At 35.9% G+C, this 23,308-nt stretch overlaps 1 protein-coding gene across 1 annotated transcript in view; it reads left to right on the forward strand.

Annotated features, from left to right (window-relative positions):
- The window catches only part of DNAH7 (dynein axonemal heavy chain 7), a 243,777-nt gene that overhangs the window by 97,977 nt on the left and 122,492 nt on the right, over positions 1–23,308 (forward strand). The window contains exons 25-30 of the mRNA XM_060105782.1: positions 268–370; positions 491–618; positions 7,644–7,856; positions 10,435–10,533; positions 14,542–14,790; positions 17,397–17,546. Coding sequence (XP_059961765.1) covers positions 268–370; positions 491–618; positions 7,644–7,856; positions 10,435–10,533; positions 14,542–14,790; positions 17,397–17,546 — 942 coding nt within the window. The remainder of the gene's footprint in view (positions 1–267; positions 371–490; positions 619–7,643; positions 7,857–10,434; positions 10,534–14,541; positions 14,791–17,396; positions 17,547–23,308) is intronic.

The following is a 23,308-nucleotide window of genomic DNA, read 5'->3' on the forward strand; positions in this document are numbered from 1 at the left end:
ATACATCTAAATGCCAAAAGATATACACAGAAAGTAAAAAAAAAAAATCAATTGGAAAATTGTCCAGTTGATTGAACTCTTTATTCATGCAGAATAATGAATTGGTAATAAAAGAATAAGCCGTCTTTAAAGCTTTAAAGATAAAAGTGAATAAGCAATTTCCTTGATAGGATATTAAATCCGCGAAAAGATGAGGTGAAAATACAACATTTCAATGTAGTATTCAATCAGATAAAATTGAAAAATTTCATTGATCTTTTCTCCCAGGGACTGTTATCTTGTGGAGCTTGGGCTTGCTTTGATGAGTTTAACAGAATTGATTTGGAAGTACTGTCTGTGGTTGCTCAACAAATTCTTACTCTCCAAAGAGGTAATGGACTAGTTTATCTCTGCATTGTGTGAAAACAGTAGAAATATAGGAGGTAATGAATGGCATGAGTCCCATTTATATGTGGAATTGCTAAGTCATTTCATTCTTGATTACTCACAGGTATTAATGCAGGTGTGGATTTACTAGTGTTTGAAGGAACTGAACTAAAACTTGACCCCACGTGCGCTGTCTTTATAACAATGAACCCTGGATATGCTGGGCGATCAGAACTTCCGGATAATCTGAAGGTACAGAAAAGGCAATTATATCATCGATTTCCTTTCTGTGATTAACACGGTTAATATATAAAAAGAAATCACATGCTGTTCTTGAATTTTATGTAAAATTTTTGCTTTTAGATGTTATATTTTAGACAACTGTTTTAGAAAATAATTTTAAAGCTTTGAGTACTTTTAAAAAATAAATATGCAATTTCCAAAACTTCTATTTTAAAATTAGTGGTAATTATACAAATTAGAAAACATAGGAAATATTGAAAAAGGTACCCATTCTACTGCTTACTATATTGTATCCCTCAATTTTAAATGCTGAAATCAGAAAATTGTGAATTCTGAGGTTTTTTTCAAGTTAATATTATAATATGAACATTTTTCTATCTTTATGAACATAATTCAAACTGTAAATAAATTTATTGAACTGTGCTTACTGTTTGGCATTTAGCTTACATTTAGTTTTCCTTCATTATAGATAATATTGCAATAAGCAATTTTTACTTAAGGCTTTTCTCTATTTTAAGATACTTCCTTAGGAGAGTCATAAGACCAAGAGCTGTGTTGCTAAATTGCCTTCCAACAGAGGTTGAAACAATTTATATCCCATATCAATTCTCAATTCTCCTTAATACCCAGCAGTAGTTTTTTGTAAGAACAAAACAGTTTGCTAATTGAATAGACTAGACCTTCATTTAAAAAACAACTTCTTTGATTATTAGTGAAATATGACATTTTCTCCATATCTTTGTTAGACATTTTATATCCTTTTCTGGTGAATTGCATGTTTATGGCTAGCACATAGAGAGAAAATATTGAAGAATAATGCAGTGGTAATTGCGGATCCAAAACCAAGTCTTCTGACTCTAAATCCTGCATTCCTTCCACTATCCACATTTTTAGAACGACAGCTTCTCAGACTAGTTGAGGTACTTTTCAATCGAAAACACTTTTGATTGGACTCGCTGCTGCCAAGTATTTTTGTGGTATTTTTATTCCGTACACTTTTATATGTTAGACGTGATGTTTTAGTACTTTGCCTTTGTGAAGGATGGTGTGACTTAAAAATAGAAACTGGTAAATCCTCCTTCATCTAAGAAGCATTTTGCAACTTTTTATTGGGATACACATTTGGAAAGCTCTTTTTGTAGCAGTACCTTTATTCACTCATGTTTTCCTTTTATTCAGTAGGACCAATCTGAATACATAAATATTTGTAAAGGCAAACATCTGTGAGTAGCTAATCATAAAAAGCTGGGACCAGTATTCGTTGAGTCTGTTAATGCCCCATGCAGACATTTCCATGTTTTATTTATTGTGCATGTTAAAACAGTGCCAAAATATTCACCTTGTGGTTCTCGGAGTATTTTCCTTCTATTTTAGGCCAAAAACTGCTCTCAAATTCTGACAGCTTTTTGTTGTTTTCGTTGTTCCTTTTGTGCAGTCTTCTTGGTTAGAGCTGCTATAGAATATCTGTTTTCAAGTACATGTGGAAATACCTAACAATTTTGAAAAAAATGTCTTAGTCTGAAATGAAAGATAAATAGATATAGATATACTATTTTTTAAAAGCCTACTGAGGCCCAGATAGTATTATCATCAGTCTTCAGAGTCATCCTCGAAGCTTCCCTCTTCTTCACGCAGTGATTCAGCCAGTTACCAAAACGAGTAAAATCCTATTTCATAAAAGTCTTATTACACCTGCTGCTCCCATCCAGCCCCACGGCCACGCCTTGCTCCCAGCCCTCTTCAGTCTTCTCTTGTGTGTCTTATTGCAGCAGCTCACCTGTCACCAAGAGTCCCTACTGAAATTCATTATAATGAATTCCCCATTGTAATGCTACCTGTGTTGTCAGAAGAAATCTAATCGTATAACTTCCAGACTTAAAACACCACCGGGCTCCTTTTGTCCACAGGAAAAAAAATCAAATTTCTTGGCCTGATTTGCAAGAGCTTTGGCATTAGACCCAGTTGCGTCTGTACCACCAGCTCCCTGCATCTCCCGGTCACACAGGCCTCACTAGCCTCTGAAGGTCCATGCCTTTGCACATGCTGTTTACCCTCTCTTGAGCCCTCTGCTAAACCACTGTCCTGCCTGACAAATTCATACTCATCCTTTAATCTAGCAGTCAGCCACTGAACATACATACAGTTCAGATAAGACCATCTGGGTCCAGCCCCTGGAGCTGTCAGAGGTTTACAGCTGCATCTTTCTATCCTGCATGTGTCCATGGGCTCTACAGGGACTCCTGTTAGGTCTCTCCACTTGGAACTCCTGAGACTTTGAGTGATGGAATCTGTTTCTCCAGTTGTCATTCCCTCCACTCTGCGTGGATCGCTGGTGGATGATTCCACGTAGATCTTGCTGTTGGAGAGCTCTCACTTTGCCAGAGGGAATCTTGGGGAGGACTTAAAATGGCCCCAACTTGGCTCTCGCTCTCCCTTATCGTGTATATCTTATGCATTTTCTGTCCCAACAGACTGTGGGAGTGAAGGCCACTGTGATCTTGCTGCCACAGGCTACTTTTGCTTTCTCGGGCATGAGTCAGGCACCAATCTATATTCCCCCACAATAGGGCGATACCCATCAAGCTCTTACTGAACTTGGGAGTTGGGGGGGGGGTGCTTATGGAGACTCACAGCATGAGAAAACCTCCCTTCAATGGAAGTCTTTTCACAAATCCTCCCTCCTTCCTTATTCTCTCAAATGCTTTATGATCTACAAGTAAATGGGAAGGTTCAAGAATTGTGTATATTTCCTTTGTAAATTATTGGGCAGATCATGCATACTTCGGTAACTGATATGTATCATGTCATGCAGAAAGACTCAGGTTTTGATATCTTGTACATCTAGATAAAACCTGCATAGTAGAGCAATTTCTTAAACACATCTCCATTTTAGAGAAGCTATATTTAATATTAAAACTATTCTGAAGAATCAATAGTCATTTCAGAATAGTTAAATGTTAGAAGCAATGGTAAAATAGGCTTATTCTATTTTTTAAATTGAAGTATAGCTGATTTATAATGTTGTGTTACTTTCTGGTGTATAGCAGAGTGATTCCATTTATATATACGTATATGTATGTGTGTATTTATATATCTTTTTCATATTCTTTTTCATTATGGTTTATTACAGGATATTGAATATAGTTCCCTGTGCTATACAGTAGGACCTTGTTATTTATCTATTTTATATATAGTAGTTTGTATCTACTAATCCCAAAGTCCTAATTTATCCCTCTTTTCTCCCCCACCCCTTTCCCCTTTGGTAAATGTAAGTTTGTTTTCTATGTCTGTAAGTCTGTTTCTGTTTTGTAGATAGGTTCATTTGTGTCATATTTTAGATTCCACATATAAGTTATATCATGATATTTTTCTTTCTCTTTCTGACCTACTTCACTGAGTGTGATAACCTCTAGGTCCATACGTGTTGTTGCAGATGGCATTATTTCATTCTTTTTTATGGCTGAGTAATATTCCATTGCGTATATGTATATATACCACATCTTCTTAAACCAGTCATCTGTTGACAGGCAGTTGGGTAGCTTCCATGTCTTAGCTATTGTAAATAGTGCTGCTGTGAACATTGGAGTGCATGTATCTTCTTGAATTAGAACTTTTGGGTTTTTTCCCCAGATAAGTGCCCAGGAATGGAATTGCTAGATGACATGATAACTCTCTTTTTAGTTTTTTGAGGAACCTTCATACTGTTTTCCATAGTGGCTGTACCAATTTACATTCCCACCAACAGTGCAGGAGGGTTCCCTTTTCTCCACACCCTCTCCAGCATTTATTATTTGTAGACTTTTTAATGATGACCATTCTGACTGGTGTGAGGGGGTACCTCACTGTAGTTTTGATTTGCATTTCTCTAATAATTAGCAAAGTTAAGCATCTTTTCAGGTGTCTGTTGGCCATATGTATGTCTTCTTTGGAGAAATGTTTAAGTCTTCTGCTGATTTTTTGATTGGGTGGTTTGCTTTTTTTGTTTTTGAGTTGTATGAGCTGTTTGTATATTTTGGAAATTAAGCCCTTGTTGGTTGCCTTGTTTGCAAATATTTTCTCCCATTCTGAGCGTTGTCTTTTCGTCTTGTTTACAGTTTCCTTTGCTGTACAAAAGCTTATAAGTTTGCTTATTCCCATTTGTTTATTTTTGCCTTTGTTTCTATTGCCTTGGAGACTGACCTAAGAAAATGCTGCTATGATTTATGTCCAAGAACGTTTGCCTATGTTTTCTTCTAGGAGTTTTATGGTGTCCTGTCTTATATTAAAGTTTTTAAGCCATTTTGAAGGTTTTGTGTGTGTGTGTGTGTGTGTGTGTGTGTAGGATATGAAGGCAGTGTTATAATGTCATTGATTTACACGTGGCTATCCAACTTTTCCAACACACTTGCTAAAGAGACTGTCTTTTCTCCATTGTATATTCTTGCCTCCTTTTTCAAAGATTGACTGTAGGTGTGTGGGTTTATTTCTAGGCTCTCTGTTCTGTTCCATTGATTCCTATGTCTGTTTTTGTGTTGATACCATGCTATTTGATTACTGTAGCTTTGTAGTATTGTCTGAAGGCTGGGAGGGTTATCCCTCCAGCTTTGTTCTTTTTTTCTCAAGATTGCTTTGGCAATTCTGGGTCTTTTATGGTTCCATATAAATTTTAGGATTATTTGTTTAGTTCAGTGAAAAATGTCATGGGTAATTTGATAGGGATCACATTAAATCTGTAGATTGCTTTGGGTAGTAGGCAAAATAGGCATATTCTAGATCTTCTGATGTCACAAAGTCAGTAACATGATCCATAACCTTCCACAGAGTAAGTAGCATGAAACACCCTATTAGTACAGAGGAAAAAAATGAACTAGATCCTGAATCCTCCATTTCACTCAACTAATACTTAGCTAATTCCTGAAGAGGTCACATTTATGAAATCTATTTCCAATCCTTAAAGGAAGAAATGGTAAGAAGTTTTTGATTGAGATTTTGTTGTTGATGTTGTTCCAAAATGTAGTCCTTTGGAAGCATACTCTAGGAAGTGTTTGTAATTCCTTATGTACCACCCTTCTTCATCTACTCTATAGGACAGAAGCAACAAAATAACTATTCTCAATCATTTATTTCTGCTGAGGTAAACATGGAGGGTAATACTCACGTTGATTACATGTACTGGAATTTATTCAAGCCCTGGCAGGTTACCTGGACCTATACCCTCTCATTTTTTTTTTTTACACTCAAAAAAGTATGCCATTGGTTAACCCAGAATCCAAATTAATTTTTAAAGCACTAAACTACCCTTAAACCTACTGCTATTACTGAAAAATTATTTCTGACAGATCCCAAACTGTATCATATCAGTATTTCACACACTCTGTTTGAGAATCAATGAATGAGAATGTCTACCACTGTAACAGTTTAGGCCTAAAAAAATATTTTGACGAGGATGCTTTTCTCTGTGATAAGTAAGAATCCATGATAACTCCTTGAAACTTCTGTGCCATACTTTATTTTTTGTTCTCTTGGCCACTGATATGTCTGTTTCATGGTATTCCACAACCACTTTGCTAAGTGCTAAGAGAATGTGAATAGGAATTTGTAAAGTACCTGGTGTGTCAGAGACCTGACACACAGACGTGGATGTTGATCCCAAGCTAGTAGCAATTTGTACTATTGTAGAAAGATTGTATCACCCTAACCTAGCCATTGACCAGCTAACTCATTTGTTAATTCATTCATTCTCTATTTTATTCATTAAAAAAAAGTTGTTGAGAACCTACCCTTTAAAAGAGGTACCATGTGTATAGTAATTCTCTTGCATTCTTTTTTCCCATGTAGGTAGTGGTTTAGAGCACTTGCTTAAGCTTCTCTGGTACGAATTATTTGCTCATGCTATATACTTTTAACATTTTATTCTTGCCTTTCTTGAATGGTAACCTTATTGATAAAATAGCAGTACTAAGGCCTCTAGCTAGTAATTAATGTAACACATTGGAAGGATCTTGCTTGATGCAAATCTTTTATTCTCAACTTTAGTGTCATAACAGATCACTTAAGTAAAATTTCCTCATTTTCTATCTGCCTTGTGTTTTCGGTAATTCAGCTAATTCCCAGCAGGTATTTATAAACTGTCTGAACTATAGTAAATTGTCATTTACTATAATTATTATTCACTATCTGAATATGATTATCATTTTTCTAGAACACTGTTGTTCTCCTGCTTTAGTACAAGAAAGCCATGTTTTCATATATGAGCTATTGAAGTAAATCCTGATACATACTAACATTTTAAACTTAAATTTTCTTATTTATTCTTTTAAAATCTATTCAGTTTTCTATTTACTTTCCATCACACTACATTTATTTGTCCCACAATATTTAAAATACTATGAGGAAAAACTTATCTTTAGAATTTGGAAAATTGATTTATTTCTAGTAATAATTATCCAGGACTTATTTTCAGTTTCTTCCCTTTATTATGCTTGGTGAAAGACTGACATGGTGACTGCAGACTCAAAAATGTTAAAAAATATCTCAAATTACGTCATTTATGTAACATAGTCTTGTTATTAGGGGTTACCTGATGAGACCCAAATCATTTAATTAATTAGATGTCAGAGAGCTTCACTTGAAGCCCAGTCTCCCAACACCAGGCACTTTCTCACCAGCCCAGATGAGAAGCCCAGCTCTTGGACATCCCAGCAGAGTCTGCTTTTTCCCTATAGCAAGTTACTTCCCACAAAAAATAGAACGTAATGGATACTTAACACTTAAGTAAATTAATAATTCACCAAAGGTCTAGGTATGATAGAAATTTGAAGCATTCTCAAAGCATAATTTAAGGAAACATATCTATATAAAAAGTTAATGATCTATTTATTATATAACAATAACAAGAAATCACATTTTAAAGTGTTTTTATCTATATGATCTGGCTACTGTAGCTTAATATTATTGCAGAAAAGCTATAACATTGTAACATGCTATGAAGGGAAAGAGTAGGCTTATCTTCATGATGGTCTTTCTCAAAAAGCACCTTTTCTCCCCTCCCATAGGCACTCTTTCGGACAGTAGCAATGATGGTGCCTGATTATGCCATGATTGCCGAAATAGTCCTGTACTCCTGTGGCTTTGTCACAGCTCGGCCACTGTCGGTAAAGATTGTGGCTACATATCGCCTGTGTTCAGAGCAGTTGTCATCGCAACATCACTATGACTATGGAATGAGAGCCGTGAAGTCAGTGCTCACCGCAGCTGGGAACCTAAAGGTAGAAAACTCAAGTGGCTTCTTACTCATTCATTTCCTGTTTATAAATCTCAGGACCCTGTGTCTTCACAAGAGTTACACTAACTGGTTAGTTTCATCAACTGAAAAAAAGTTCAGTTATTGTACTAACATAATTAATTATCTGCACACGTGAAAAAGGACATTTTATGATTTGTAAAACCTTAGACATGTGATCAGTGATTTAAGTTCCATTCCACAATTTTAACTGTATGAAACTAGGTACTACTGAGGGGTAAAATTCCTTGCTGCTGAGAAATACTTTGAAAGCATTTATATATGAACATATATATTGAATAGCTTTAAAGGAAATAAGCTATGTATAATTAATAAATATAGACAGAAGACCCTAGACATTGTTACTTAATATAATTACACAGTTGCAGCCAACTGTAGACTAGCAGTAATAGATTTGCAATATAATGTTTGCATTTTAAGATGGTATAAATCATAACTATATTGATAAAAAATCAAAATGTTTGAAGACTTGGGTAATTTTTCATTGAAAGTCTTTTGTAGAAACATAAAATATAACTGTACATTTGTTCTTTATCAAAGTAAGCAAGACAGGCTATAATTAACAGCAAAATGCAAACTGGCTTTGGAGCTTATAAAATTTTCATGTTCATGACTGCAGAAGATAAAGATTTTGAAATATATCTTGTGTGATTAAAAACAATGGCATGCATTTTAATCTTCTATAATAACGTTACCAAGAATTCTGATATATAGTGGTGATATTCTGTTTCACATTAGCCTAACATGACTTTAAGTCATTGGTTTTTTTTTTGTAATAAACAAATGCAACTAGAAGCAACAATTTGTATTAACCTGGCATGTCATGATTACATTGTGGTCAGATAATGAGAAAGAAAATGCATTGTCCTAGTATATGTCATCACTGACATCTTGACTATGGAATTGAGCTATTAAAGTTATGCAGCAAATGAATCCTATCATTCTTTGTCAAAAGCTAATTGAAAATTGTTGAATGTGTTGGCTTGAATATTTTGAAGTTTGTTTCTATTATAACAAAAAGCAATTTAAACATTTGCTTTAAGATGATAGCCTCTCAAATGACAAAAGAGACTTCTGACATTTCATAACTTACATGTGGTTAGGTTGATCCAAAGTCCATATGAATAGGACTAGCTTTGGCTTTGGAGGCCCTGGAAATTTAGAGACAGCTAACCTTGATTGCCAGGCATCACTGACTTTGTAAGGTTAATGCCAGTTAAGTAGGAGCATGGGATTTATTAGAAAGGTTCTAGAGAAAAAGAAGAGGGTTCTGGAAAACTAAATGCAGATGGTAGGAGAAACTTTGGAGTAAGATGTTGAATAAAGTATAGAAGCTGGGAGAAATATTTCTGAGTTCAGATTTTTTTGTGAATTATTGAACCATCTTATGGACATGAGCAAAAAGTTGAGGGTTCAACCAGATTTTTTAGTAAACTCTGGGTTTACCACAGATTTTTTAGAATTTAACATAAGTTTTCTGAAGCACCTTCTACTTAAGTGACTTAGTGTATTAACGAGCCTGAAGCACCTTCTACTTAAGTGACTTAGTGTATTAACGAGCCCTCTCCACTCTGCCTGGGGATCACATTCAAGCACGCTGGTAGTAAGCATGCAGCCAGCAGGCAGCGCGCTGCTCTGCCCTCCCACTTTCTATCAGATGAACTGTTCCTCACCCAGAGTCAGGTGGCTCGTTTCCAAAACTTTCTGAAGCCAGTCGGACATGTTACTGTCGTTATGTCATTTAATTAATTGTCAATGAAATTGGTATATGAGCATGAAAAGAAGAGTTTTGTTTTTATGAAAACTAAGTTCATTGTTTAAGAAAGACTCAGTAAAGATGAAATGCTTAAAAAATGACTTTGAATTAGGTATGGATAAGAAAAGTAGATAAAACTGGGAAAAAACCTTAAAAATCTTAAGGATGCTACACTTAGATTGTCTCCCAAGTATCTTTGAAGAGCATGATCATCTTTAAAAAACAAAACCAAAACACAACAAAACTGGACAGAGCAGATGATTCATGATTGATGCGTTTTTTTTCCAACAAGAAAAATGGTCCAGAGCTCTACCCTCAGAAAAAAGACCTTGGCACCAAAATATGGGCAGAGTGAGTGAATGTTTATATGTTTTAAATGTAAGTGCATCTTTTAAAAATGATTGCCCATTTTTAATGATTATTTTCACTTTACCAACCCACTGCTGGTCTTGAATGCATAGGACAAGCAAGCTCTTACCCAATATAGAGGCAATGGCAGCTCCCAAACTATATGGAATTCATGGCCAGTAGCTTTTTACCCAGGGCATCTGTGAAAACGTAGTTAGTTCAACTTAGGTGTTCATTATAAACTGGTAGAAAACTCAACAAGTATAACCATCAGTTTCTAAAGTTAATAACAGTCCAATTAAATGAAAATAAGTAAGAACAACATTTTTGCATGGGTATAAATTTGCCTCTGGGGCCTGGTGTTTGTGTGTGTGTGTGTGAACATGTAGGGGGTGCAGTTAATAGCTGCAGATAGCATTATGAGCATATTTTCTTTCAGCTGAGATATCCAAATGAAAATGAAGAAATTCTTCTGCTTAGATCTATTATTGATGTAAATCTACCAAAATTTTTATCCCATGATTTACCACTCTTTGAGGTAAGAACATTTATTATTACAATGTATCAAAACTCTTCTAATGTATTTATCAAGCGTCCATGGTTGCAACACCCTTTGAGAAACTTCCACTATAGAAAACGATGATATGACACAGAGAAACATAGATCATTCTGTTTTATTTGAAGTGTGTTTAGCTAGCTTTGTTGTTTTGGATAACTTTTAACAACTTGGGATTTTTAAGTTGTACCTTTTCTGCAGAATATAATAAGTACACAAAAGTTACAAAACATGTTTGCTTATAAATTTCACCAAAATATCCTCCGTGGAGGAAAGTAATTTGTCTAACACATCACTGAATCCCTTGCACAGAATGGATACTTGGTAAATGTTTGTCAAATTAATGATTGGAGAAATAAAAAAAAAAGCTTAATTTCTTTAGAAGAGTACAATGGCTTTTATGAAATTCTTTTTTCAGGATAATTTAAGAACTAGGCTTAATAATCTTGTTGTATTTTAAAACTTAAATTATAAGTAGTTGAGAAGAACTATTAGAATGATGGTTAAAGTTCCTGTTTTGTCATGTGATGTCATCCTTTTCCTTTTCCCATTCTCAGGTAGAAGAAACTGGGGGAGGGCTTGGGAGCAGGCTGCTGACACATGGTAGATGTTGCTCTCTCTTGTGCTGCCTTGAGGTATGGGCAGTTAGCTTCCAAAGTGTAAAGACTGAAGTCGTAAGGCTGTCATGGGAAGGGCGGAGAAGTGACACTGCCACTGTAGTGTGGTCCAGTGTCATTAGCTATCCATAGCAACCATCTTTCTTCACTCTGAAAGGGACTTCCCTTAGTATTTAGAGTTGACAGTGCTAATGTTTTGAAGATCAAATCTACAAGGAATAGGTTCAAATTTTCTTCTTAAAAATTTCCCTCAGTTTCTTTGGTACTAGTACACTGTACAGATTATCCAGGAGTAAAAGCTATATTTATTTTTATAATGTGGAAGTATACCTCACCTAGTTGTATTCTCATGCAGCTGTGTATTCATTCAGTGAACATTTATTGAATAATATTAAGAACAATATTTCTTAAATGGAGCGTAACTGGCATTTTCAAATAGGACAGTTCCGTATTGTGAGAGACTGTCCCATTCGCTGCAGAACACTTGGCATCCCTCCTCCCCCAGTGTCTCTGGACTCTCCCAGTGTGAGAACCAGAAGGACAGCTCCACATATTCCCAACTCTCTACCTGGCAGGAGAGTGAAGGGAACTGGTCTTTGTTGAGAACTACTGACTACCAGATATGATCTGGAATCATCTGCTTCTTTCAAGGTTAACCATAAATAATTTGAACAATCTGAGAAGATATTTTTGTTTACTTAGCAGACACTATGCATTCACAATGGACCAGACCTTGTTCTAAGAGTTTTATGAATAGCAACTTATTTAATACTCATAAGCAGCCCACGGGGCAGGTGCTAGTGTTATCCCCATTTTACACGTGGTGTACCTACGGCACAGAGATCATAAGTAACTTGTATTCATGGCCAGTATATGAGGGAGAAGGGGATTCCAGCCACTCAGCTAAGCTGCAGAGTGATCTTAAAAGACCCTACTGCATTGCCTTTTTCTCTCCTTTGCCCCAAGGAAACTTACTGCTCCAGTGAACTGGGATCAGTTTATCCATAACAGTATTTAAAGGATTAAATTTAGGGGTGATTAAACTGATAGTTTGTCAGTTCTAAGGTATAGCTTGAGTGTATGCTTTCATATTAAGCTCTTCTGAATTTTCACTTTTATCTTCAGAGTAAAATGAATAGTTGTATTTCTCACATAGGTTGCTATAATACTTATGAAAAAGCCTTAGCAGTTTATAAAGGAATGTTTCTTAGACCTTGAATTAACTCTATATACTCATATACATTAAATATGGAAGTATAATTCTTTCCAATCATACATTATATGATTGTATTCGTTTCCTAAAGCTGCCATAACAAAGTACCACGAGCTTGGTGGCTTAAAACAATAGAAATTGATTTTCTCACAGTTCTGGAGGATAAAAGTCTGAAATAAGGTGTTGGTTCCCTCTGAAGGCTTTAGGAAAGAATCCTTCCTTGTTTCTTCTTGGCTTCTGATGGCTACTGGTGATCTTTGATGTTCCTCGGCTTGTCATTACTTCAGTCTCTGTCCCCACCACTAAATGGCCTTTTTCCCTGGGTGTCATTGTGTCTGTGTCTTCCTCTCCTTTCTGTTATAAAGACACCAGTCACTGGAGTTGAGCTCCAGTATGATCTCATCTTATCTAATTACATCTGCAAAGATCTTATTTCCAAATAAGGTGACATTCTGAGGTTCCAGGTGCACATACATTTTTGAGGGACGCTAAGCTGATTAACATACTACCCACTACAATGATTAAAATATACTACCCACTACAATGATTAAAATACCATCAAACTAATTTTTTTATATGGTATGAGGCATGGACGGAAGTTCAGTATTTTGACAAATCCAGGTACTCTAGCATAATTTGTTCAAGACTATTTTTTTAATCTTTTCTCTACGGGATTGCCTTTGAGTCTTTGTTGAGAATGAGTTGTTCACATGTGTGTGGATATATTTCTGGTCTCCCTGTTCTGTTCCATTGATACATTTGTGTATTTTTATACTAATGTGACCCCATCTTTGTAATAAGCCTTCAAATCAGATCGTGTTCATCCTCTAACTTTTTAACTTAAAAAGATGTAAAACTGCAACATCTCTGGAGGAAAACAAGAGAAATCCCTTGTGAATTTGGAATAGGCAAAAATTTCTTAAACACAACACCGAAAGCACAATGCATGAAACAATAAATTCATAAAATAGACTCATCAAAATTTAAAACTGTGCTCTTTGAAATACACTGGTAAGAGAATGAAAGACAAGTTAGAGACTAGAAAAAAATTTGCATATTAGATGTATGATGAAGGACTTATATGCAGAATATTTAAAGAATGGTCAAAACTTACCATGAAGAAAATAAACTGATTAAAAATAGGCAAAAGATTTGAACAGACATTTCACTAAAGAAGATATACATATGGCACACAAGCACATGCAAAAATGTTAATCTTTGGGAAATGCAAATTGAAGCCACAACAAGATACTGTTACTTGTTACTATGGCTAAAATTAAGAAGACTGACCATACCAAATATTGAAACTCTCATACACTGCTTGGGAGAATGTAATATAATAATACAACAACCTTGGAAAGCAGACAGTTTCTTAAAATGGTAAATACACACTCACCGTACTATCCAGGTATTCCACTCCTCATTATTCACCCGAGAGAAATTAAAGCATTTGTCCATACAAGGACTTGTATACACATGTTTATAGTAGCTTTATTTATTTCCCAAACTGGAAACAATGAAAATGTCCATCAACAGGAAAATGGATTTAAAAACTGGCACCTCAATACAGTGGACTACTTCAATACAGTGGACTATTGATATATGCTGTGAAAGGTGTAAATTTCCAAATCTTTAGGCCAAGTGAAAGAAGCCAGACAAAAAATAAAGTAGTACATGTAATGTGTAATTTCACCCATAATAAATTCTAGATAATGCAAGTAAAAATAGTAACAGAAAGCAAATCATTGTTTGTTGGTTGTCTGGGGATGGAGATAGGAGGTGGCAAGGAGAGGAGAAAAGGCCACACGGAGACTTGTGGCTGTGATTGGTATGTTGACTATCTTCATTGAGTTGGTGGTTTCACTTATCAAATTGTACCCTTTAAATATAAACAGTTCATTGTATGTCAATCATACCTCTATGAAGCTGTTAAAAATACTGGACTATTACTCAATGGCTCTATTTCCATCAATGTTAAATACAAGGATGTGAGAAATTTTATCAAGTTTATGTATGTCTATATGTCTCTCTCTATATATGTATATATACACATGTATATATACATATACACATATACGTACATATATATATATATATAGCAACAGAGAATATGAGAATGTATAGATAGATAATGTAAATCCCCAAATCATCTATCATTAGGGAATTACTTCAGATTTGTTTCCTGGGGTGAAATTACCAAAACCAGATTACAATGATTTGCTGGGAGCCATCAAAGACAACTGTGACTCCATGAATTTGCAAATGACCAGATTCTTTTCTGAGAAGATTCTTCAGATATATGAAATGATGATTGTGCGTCATGGCTTTATGATTGTTGGAGAACCATTTGGAGGAAAAACCAGTGCATATCGTGTCTTAGCTGGAGCACTAAATGATCTATGTGAAAAGGTAAGTGTGTTATTAATGTGTTAATTTATTGATAATCAGCTTTGTGCAAGATAGAATGTATGGTTATTTAAAAGGGTACTTTAATGCAGCAACTTAAACTTATGAAAATACAGAGGAAATAAAATTAGAAAAGTAATACAAAGCAAGTAGGAAGTTCAGTATACAAAGGGTATGCCACAGATTTGCCTCAAGCCCTTTTGTTTCTTTTTTAAAAAAGTTTAATCATAAAGGTAACACGTTCATTGTAGAAAAAAGTCTGAAAACATGAAAAAACCTGACAATTTTCCCTTTTATACTTTCTTAGGAGAGTAGTTTTTATTTTCTTGGTGTTTAGATTTGTAACACAAACTTGTTAGTGGCTGCTAGTGGTACTGAACTGAAGTGCGTGTGTGTGTGTGTGTGTGAGTGTGCACGTGTGAGCGTGTGCATGCATTATATAATACATGCATATGTAAGTATAGTAACTAATGATGATTATATTATTCAAAATTCCTGTCCCACACATCTCAGTTTGGTCTACTTTGATAGGCTAAAGGAGTGAGGCTGTTTTAAATTCTCCAACTAATACTGCATTTCTGTCTACTTATCCTTGTATTTCAAATAGTTCTTGCTTCATATATTTCAGTGTTGGTAGCCAAATGGGATTTTTGATCATTACATCTTCATTGTGGAGCCTCCCTTCAGCCAGTATAAAATTATCTACTTGTATTATTTGCCTTGAATCCCCCTGTGTCTAATTTCAGTATTGCAACCCCTGTATTCTCCTTGCATATATACTTGCCCATGTCTTTAATTGTGACTCTGGCTGTCACTGTGATTTACTTTTTTATGGAGAGTAATTAGTTTTAACTTTTATTTTCTCCAATTTGATGGCCTTTATCTTCTCATAGGGGAATTTTAATTCGATTGTATTTATTATTAAACAAATTGATATGTACTTATTTCTGTTATCTGTTCCTTTATGGTTGTATCCTTTCATGCTGTTTCCTTTCTTCGCCTCCCTTCCTTTCCCTTTATCCTTCCTGCCTTGCTTTCCTCAGTTTTTGTTTGCATTTTTCCTGTTTTGTTGTTTTATTGTTATAGGGGCGAATTTTTTGCTATAAAAAATAAGTCTCTAAAAGACCCAACTGTGGTGCCACTCAAAGATTAAAGAAGTTGAAGGTATGAGCATGTATTCTGGTCCAATATAAAGCCCAAAAGTGATTCATTATCAGGAAATTCTAAGAGTGACTTTGTGGTAATGTAAAAGGGGCAAGGCTCCATAGCCACTGCTTGCAAGCTGTAGCTTCACACTAGCTTTGTTGCATTTGGGACAAACACCTTGCTTTAATGGCAGCAACTTTGTTCTGACTAAGATGATAGAACTTTCCCATGCTTCTGAATTAAGGATGACACATCGTTAATCCCTTCCTGGGCACAGAGAAGAAAACACAGACCTTGAGCTTTTTTTTTTTTTTTTTTTTTACTGCTTCACATTATTATTGCAACATGTTTTCTTCAGTTTGGTACTTCATGTCCCAAACTCCAGTGGTGGTGGGCAGAAAGCAGTGTGGGAAAGAGTTGAACTTGTTCTGTTGTAAGTTGAACTTGTTATGTTATATAAAAAAGAAATGATTGTGAATAAGTAGAGCACAGGTGATTTTTAGGGCAGGGGAACTATTCTGTATATATTGTAATGGTGGATACATGACATTATGTATTTGGCAAAATCCATAGAAGTGTCCAACACAAAGAGTAAACCTTAATGTAAACCATGGGCTTTAGTTAAGAATAATGAATCCATATCAGCAGAGGAACTGAGGAATTGAGGAATCATAACAATGTGCCACACCAATGCAAGGCTTTAACAGTAGGGGAAACTGTGTGTGGGGGGTGGGAAGATGGAGGGAATATATGTGAATCTCTCTATATTTTCTGTTCAATTTTTCTGTAAACCCAAAGCTACTCTAAAAAAATAAAGTCTCTTAATTAAAAACATAAAAAAGCCTATGCCCCAAGGGTATTAACATCTCTTATTAATTCCATATGCCAGCCTTCAAGGTTCTGGTGGAAACTATCAGCTTACCAATATTATTTTTTTCACAACGTGAGAATGGTACATATTTGCCTATATTTAAATCGTTTGATTTTATCTCAGAGAATGTTTTGTAGTAAGAATCAACCAATTACAGCCCATGGGCCAACTTCAGCCCAAAGCCTGTTTTTGTGATACCAGTGAGCTTAGAATGGTGTTAACATTTTTAAGGTTTGTAAAGAAAAACAGAAAAGAACATGTAACCTGTTGATCTATCAATAGTAAATATTATATGCTTTTGACCAACATTTGCTACTTTATTCCTAAGTATCCTAAGAGTTCTTAAATCCTATTGTAAATGGTATTTTTAAATTTTATTTTTCAGTTGTTCATTGGCATTATAGAAAATACAGTCAATTTTTGTATAATGACTTTGTTTGCTGCAGCCTTGTTAAATGAACTCTTTACTTCTGGTAGTTTTCATGTAGAGTCTTTAGGATTTTCTACATGCCCAATCATGTTTTCCATGAATAATGACAGTATTGGTATTCTTTAAAATAAATAAATAATCTTCTTTTTTTTTTCTATTAAGGGATTAATGGAAGAAAACAAGGTTCAGATCACTGTTTTAAATCCTAAGTCTGTCACCATGGGTCAGCTGTATGGGCAGTTTGATTCAGTGTCCCATGAGTGGTCTGACGGGGTCCTTGCTGTCAGTTTTAGAGCATTTGCTGCTTCATTGGTAAGTGCTAACACTTTTCAATGCTATGAGAGTTATGATTATTTTCAGTTGTTTCAAGTAAACATTTGTATTTGTAACTCAAGGTACTTATTTAAAACACATTACTGACATCCTTGAGGTGCCGGCCGCCGCCCCAGCCAGTGTCTGAGCCAAGCCCCCGCGTCCTTCGCCTCCGTGTGCCCATGGCCTTTAAACTGCCGGTTCCTCGGCTGGGGGCGGGAGCGCTGAGTTTCCCGCTGGGAGTTAAAGTGGCCCCCCTTTACCTCCCAGATGCCGCAAGGAGACAGGCCTCTGGGCACTAGGTACGCCACCCTTGCCCTACACGTGCCGGGGCGAGGCCCTCGTGAGGCCGAGGATGCGGAGCGCTTTCCCCTGAGCGCAGTGAGTGGGGCGTGGTGCCTGTCTCTTCTCCCTCCACAGATGAGAGAGTTGAGACAAGGAAATTTTATGGCCTGCTTGATATAAATACAACTGGATATAAACTTCAGGAGGCCAAAGTGCATCATCTCTCTCGTTCACTCCTGTATCTTGAGCATCTAATATTGTGCCAGGCATATGCCTTGCTATTACCATTTGTCCTAGGGTTCTGTCTGTCCAGTTTTTGTTTTTTGTTTTTAAGTATAGTTTTTAACGTTTGTTACATTGCTGGATTTGTTTTTTGGTTTGGTTGCTCTCTTCTTTCTTTCTTTTTATTACTTTCTTTTTAATATTTAAAAAATTTTTCACCTTAGTAACTTTATTTTATTTTATACATTTTTCTTTCTTTCTTTTTGGCTTTTTCTCCCTTTTTTTCTGACCCATGTGGCTGACAGGGTCTTGGTGCTCCGTCTGGGTGTCAGGCCTGTGCCTCTGAGGTGGGAGAGCCGAGTTCAGGACATTGGTCCACCAGATACCTTCCGGCCCCACATAATATCAAGTGGCAAAAGCTCTCCCAGAGATCTCCACCTCAACACTAAGACCCAACTCCACCCAATGACCAGCAAGCTACAGTGCTGGGCACCCCATGCCAAACAACTAGCAAGACAGGAACACAACACTATCCATTAGCACAGAGGCTGCCTAAAATCATAATAAGGTCACAGTTACCCAAAACTACCACCGGACATGGTTCTACCCACCAGAAAGACAAGATCCAGCCTCATCCACCAGAACACAGGCACCAGTCCCCTCCACCAGGAAACCTACACAACCCATTGAACCAGCCTTACCCACTGGGGGCTGACACCAAAAACAGCAGGAACTATGAACCTACAGCCTGCGAAAAGGAGACCCCACACACAATAAGTTAAGCAAAATGAGAAGACAGAGAAACACACAGCAGATGAAGGAGCAAGGTAAAAACCCACCAGACCAAAAAAATGAAGAGGAAATAGGCAGTCTCTCTGAAAAAGAATTCAGAGTAATGATAGTAAAGATGATGCAAAATCTTGGAAATAGAATGCAGAAAATACAAGAAAGGTTAACAAGGACCTAGAAGAACTAAAGAGCAAACAAACAATGATAAACAACAGAATAAATGAAATTAAAAATTCTCTAGAAGGAATCAATAGCATAATAACTGAGGCAGAATAACGGATAAGTGACCTGAAAGATAAAATAGTGGAAATAACTACCACAGAGCAGAATAAAGAAAAAATAATGAAAAGAATTGAGGACACTCTCAGCGACCTCTGGGACAACATTAAACGTACTAACATTGAAGTTATAAGGGTCCCAGAAGAAGAAGAGAAAAAGAAAGGGACTGAGAAAATATTTGAAGAGATTATAGTTGAAAACTTCTGTAACATGGGAAAGGAAATAGTCAATCAAGTCCAGGAAGTGCAGAGAGTCCCATACAGGATAAATCCAAGGAGAAATACGCCAAGACACAGGTTAATGAAAGTATCAAAAATTAAATACAAAGAAAATATTTTTAAGGCAGCGAGGGAAAAGCAACAAGTAACATACAAGTGTATCCCCATAAGGTTAACAGCTGATCTTTCAGCAGAAACTCTGCAAGCCAGAAGGGTGTGGCAGGACATATTTAAAGTGATGAAAGGGAAAAACCTACAACCAAGGTTACTCTACCCAGCAATGATCTCATTCAGATTTACAGACAAGCAAAAGCTAAGAGAATTCAACACCACCAAGCCAGCTTTACAACAAATGCTAAAGGAACTTCTCTAGGCAAGAAACACAAGAGAAGGAAAAGACCTACAAAAACGAACCCAAAACAATTAAGAAAATGGTAATAGGACCATACATGTCAATAACTACCTTAAGTGTAAATGGATTAAATGCTCCAACCAAAAGACATAGACTGGCTGAATGGATACAAAAACAAGACCCTTATATATGCTGTCTACAAGAGACCCACTTCAGACCTAGGGACACATACAGACTGAAAGTTAGGGAATGGAAAAAGATATTCCATGCAAATGGAAATCGAAAGTTGGAGTAGCAATTCTCATATCAGACAAAATAGTCTTTAAAAGAAAGACTATTATAAGAGACAAAGAAGGACACTACATAATGATCAAGGGATCCATCCAAGAAGAAGCTATAACAATTGTAAATATTTATGCACCCAACATAGGAGCACCTCAATACATAAGGCAAATGCTAACATCCATAAAAGGGGAAATTGACAGTAACACAATCATAGTAGGGGATTTTAACACCCCACTTTCCCCAATGGGCAGATCATCCAAAATGAAAATAAATAAGGAAACACAAGCTTTAAATGATACATTAAACAAGGTGGACTTAATTTACATTTACAGGACATTCCATCCAAAAACAACAGAATACACTTTCTTCTCAAGTGCTCATGGAACATTCCCCAGGAGAGATCATACCTTGGGTCACAAATCAAGCCTCGGTAAATTTAAGAAAATTGAAGTCGTATCAAGTATCTTCTCTGACCATAATGCTATGAGACTAGATGTCAATTACAGGAAAAAATCTGTAAAAAATACAAACATATGGAGGCTAAACAAAACACTACTAAATAACCAAGGGATCACTGAAGAAATCAAAGAGGAAATCAAAATATACCTAGAAACAAATGACAATGAAAACAGAATGACCCAAAACCTATGGGATGCAGTAAAAGCAGGTCTAAAAGGGAAGTTTATAGCACTAGAATCCTACCTCAAGAAATAAGAGACATCTCAAAAAAATAACCTAACCTTACATGTAAAGCAATTAGAGAAAGAAGAACAAAAAATCCCCAAATTTAGAAGAAGGAAAGGAATCATAAAGATCAGATCTGAAATAAATGAAAAAGAAATGAAGGAAATGATAGCAAAGATCAATAAAACTAAAAGCTGGTTCTTTGAAAAGATAAACAAAATTGATAAATCATTATTAGCCAGACTCATCAAGAAAAAAAGGGAGAAGACTCAAATCAACAGACTTAGAAATGGAAAAGGAGAAGTAACAACTGACACTGCAGAAATACAAAGGATCATGAAAGATTACTAGAAGTAGCTCTATGCCAATAAAATAGACAACCTGGAAGAAATGGACAAATTCTTAGAAAAACACAACCTTCTGAAACTGAACCAGAAAGAAATAGAAAATATAAACAGACCAATCACAAGCACTGAAATTGAAACTGTGATTAAGAATCTTCCAGCAAACAAAAGCCCAGGATCAGATGGCTTCACAGGTGAATTCTATCAAACATTTAGAAAAGAGCTAACACCCATACTTCTCAAACTCTTCCAAAATATACCAGAGGGAAGAACACTCCCAAACTCATTCTACCAGGCCACCATCCCCCTGATACCAGAACCAGAAAAAATGTCACAACAAGAGAAAACTGCAGGCTAATATCACTGATGAACATAGATGCAAAAATCCTCAACAAAATACTAGCAAACAGAATCCAGCAGCACATTAAAAGAATCATGCACCATGATCAAGTGGGGTTTATCCCAGGAATGTAAGGATTCTTCAGTATACCCAAATCAATCAATGTGATAATCCATATTAATAAACTGAAAGAGAAAAACCATATGATCATCTCAATAGATGCAGAAAAAGCTTTTGACAAAATTCAACACCGACTTATGATAAAAACTCTCCAGAAAGTAGGCACAGAGGGAACTTACCTCAACATAATAAAGCCCACATATGACAAACCCACAGCCAACATCATTCTCAATGGTGAAAAACTGAAACCATTTCCACTAAGATCAGGAACAAGACAAGGTTGCCCACTCTCACTGCTATTATTCAACATAGTTTTGGAACTTTTAGCCACAGCAGTTAGAGAAGAAAAAGAAATAAATCCAAATCAGAAAAGAAGAAGTAATAATGTCACTGTTTGCAGATGACATGATACTATACAAAGAGAATCCTAAAGATGCTACCAGAAAACTACTAGAGATAATCAATGAATTTGGTAAAGTATCAGAATACAGAATTAATGACAGAAATCTCTTGCATTCTTATACACTAATAATGAACAATCTGAAAAATAAATTAAGGAAACACTCCCATTTACCATTGCAACAGAAAGAATAAAATACCTAGGAATAAACCTACCTAAGGAGACCTGTATGCAGAAAACTATAAGACACCGATGAAAGAAATTAAAGATGATACAGACAGACAGAGAGATATACCATGTTCTTGGATTGGAAGAATCAACATTGTGAACATGACTGTACTACCCAAAGCAATCTACAGATTCAGTGCAATCCCTATCAAACTACCAATGGCATTTTTCATAGAACTAGAACAAAAAATTTCACAATTTTTATGGAAATACAAAAGACCCCAAATAGCCAAAACAATCTTGAGAAAGAAAAATGGAGCTAGAGGAATCAGGCTCCCTCACTTCAGACTATACTACAAAGCTACAGTAATCGAGAGAGTATGGTACTGGCACAAAAACAGACATTTAGATTAATGGAACAGGATAGAAAGCCCAGAGATAAACCCACGCACATATGGGCACCTTATCTTTGACAATAGAGGCAAGAATATACAATGGAGAAAAGGCAGTCTCTTCAATAAGTGGTGCTGGTAAAACTGGACAGCTACATTTAAAAGGATGAAATTAGAACACTCCCTAACACCATACACAAAAATAAAATGGATTTGAGACCTGAATGTAAGACTGGACACTATCAAACTCTTAGAGGAAAACATAGGCAGAACACTCTTTGACATAAATCACAGCAAGATCTTTTTTGATCCACCTCCTAGAGTAATGGAAATAAAACCAAAAATAAACAAATGAGACCTAATGAAACTTCAAAGCTTTTGCACAACAAAGGAAACCATAAACAAGACAAAAAGACAACCTTCAGAATGGGAGAAAATATTTGCAAACAAAACAACAGACAAAGGATTAATCTCCAAAATATAGAAACAGCTCATGCAGCTCAATATTAAAAAAAACAAATAACCCAATCCAAAAATGGGCAGAAGACCTACATACACAGTTCTCCAAAGAGGACATACAGATGGCCAAGAAGCACATGAAAAGCTGCTCAACATCACTAATTATTAGAGAAATGCAAATCAAAACTACAGTGAGGTATCACCTCCCAGCAGTTAGAATGGGCATCATCAGAAAATCTACAAACAACAAATGCTGGAGAGGGTGTGGAGAAAAGGGAACCCTCTTGCACTGTTGGTGGGAATGTAAATTGATACAACCACTATGGAGAACAGTATGGAAATTCCTTAAAAGACTAAAAATAGAATTACCCTATGATCCAGCAATCCTACTACTGGGCATATACCCAGAGAAAACCATAATGCAG

This window comes from Mesoplodon densirostris, chromosome 8, assembly GCF_025265405.1.
Source record: "Mesoplodon densirostris isolate mMesDen1 chromosome 8, mMesDen1 primary haplotype, whole genome shotgun sequence".
Lineage (NCBI taxonomy): Eukaryota > Metazoa > Chordata > Mammalia > Artiodactyla > Ziphiidae > Mesoplodon > Mesoplodon densirostris.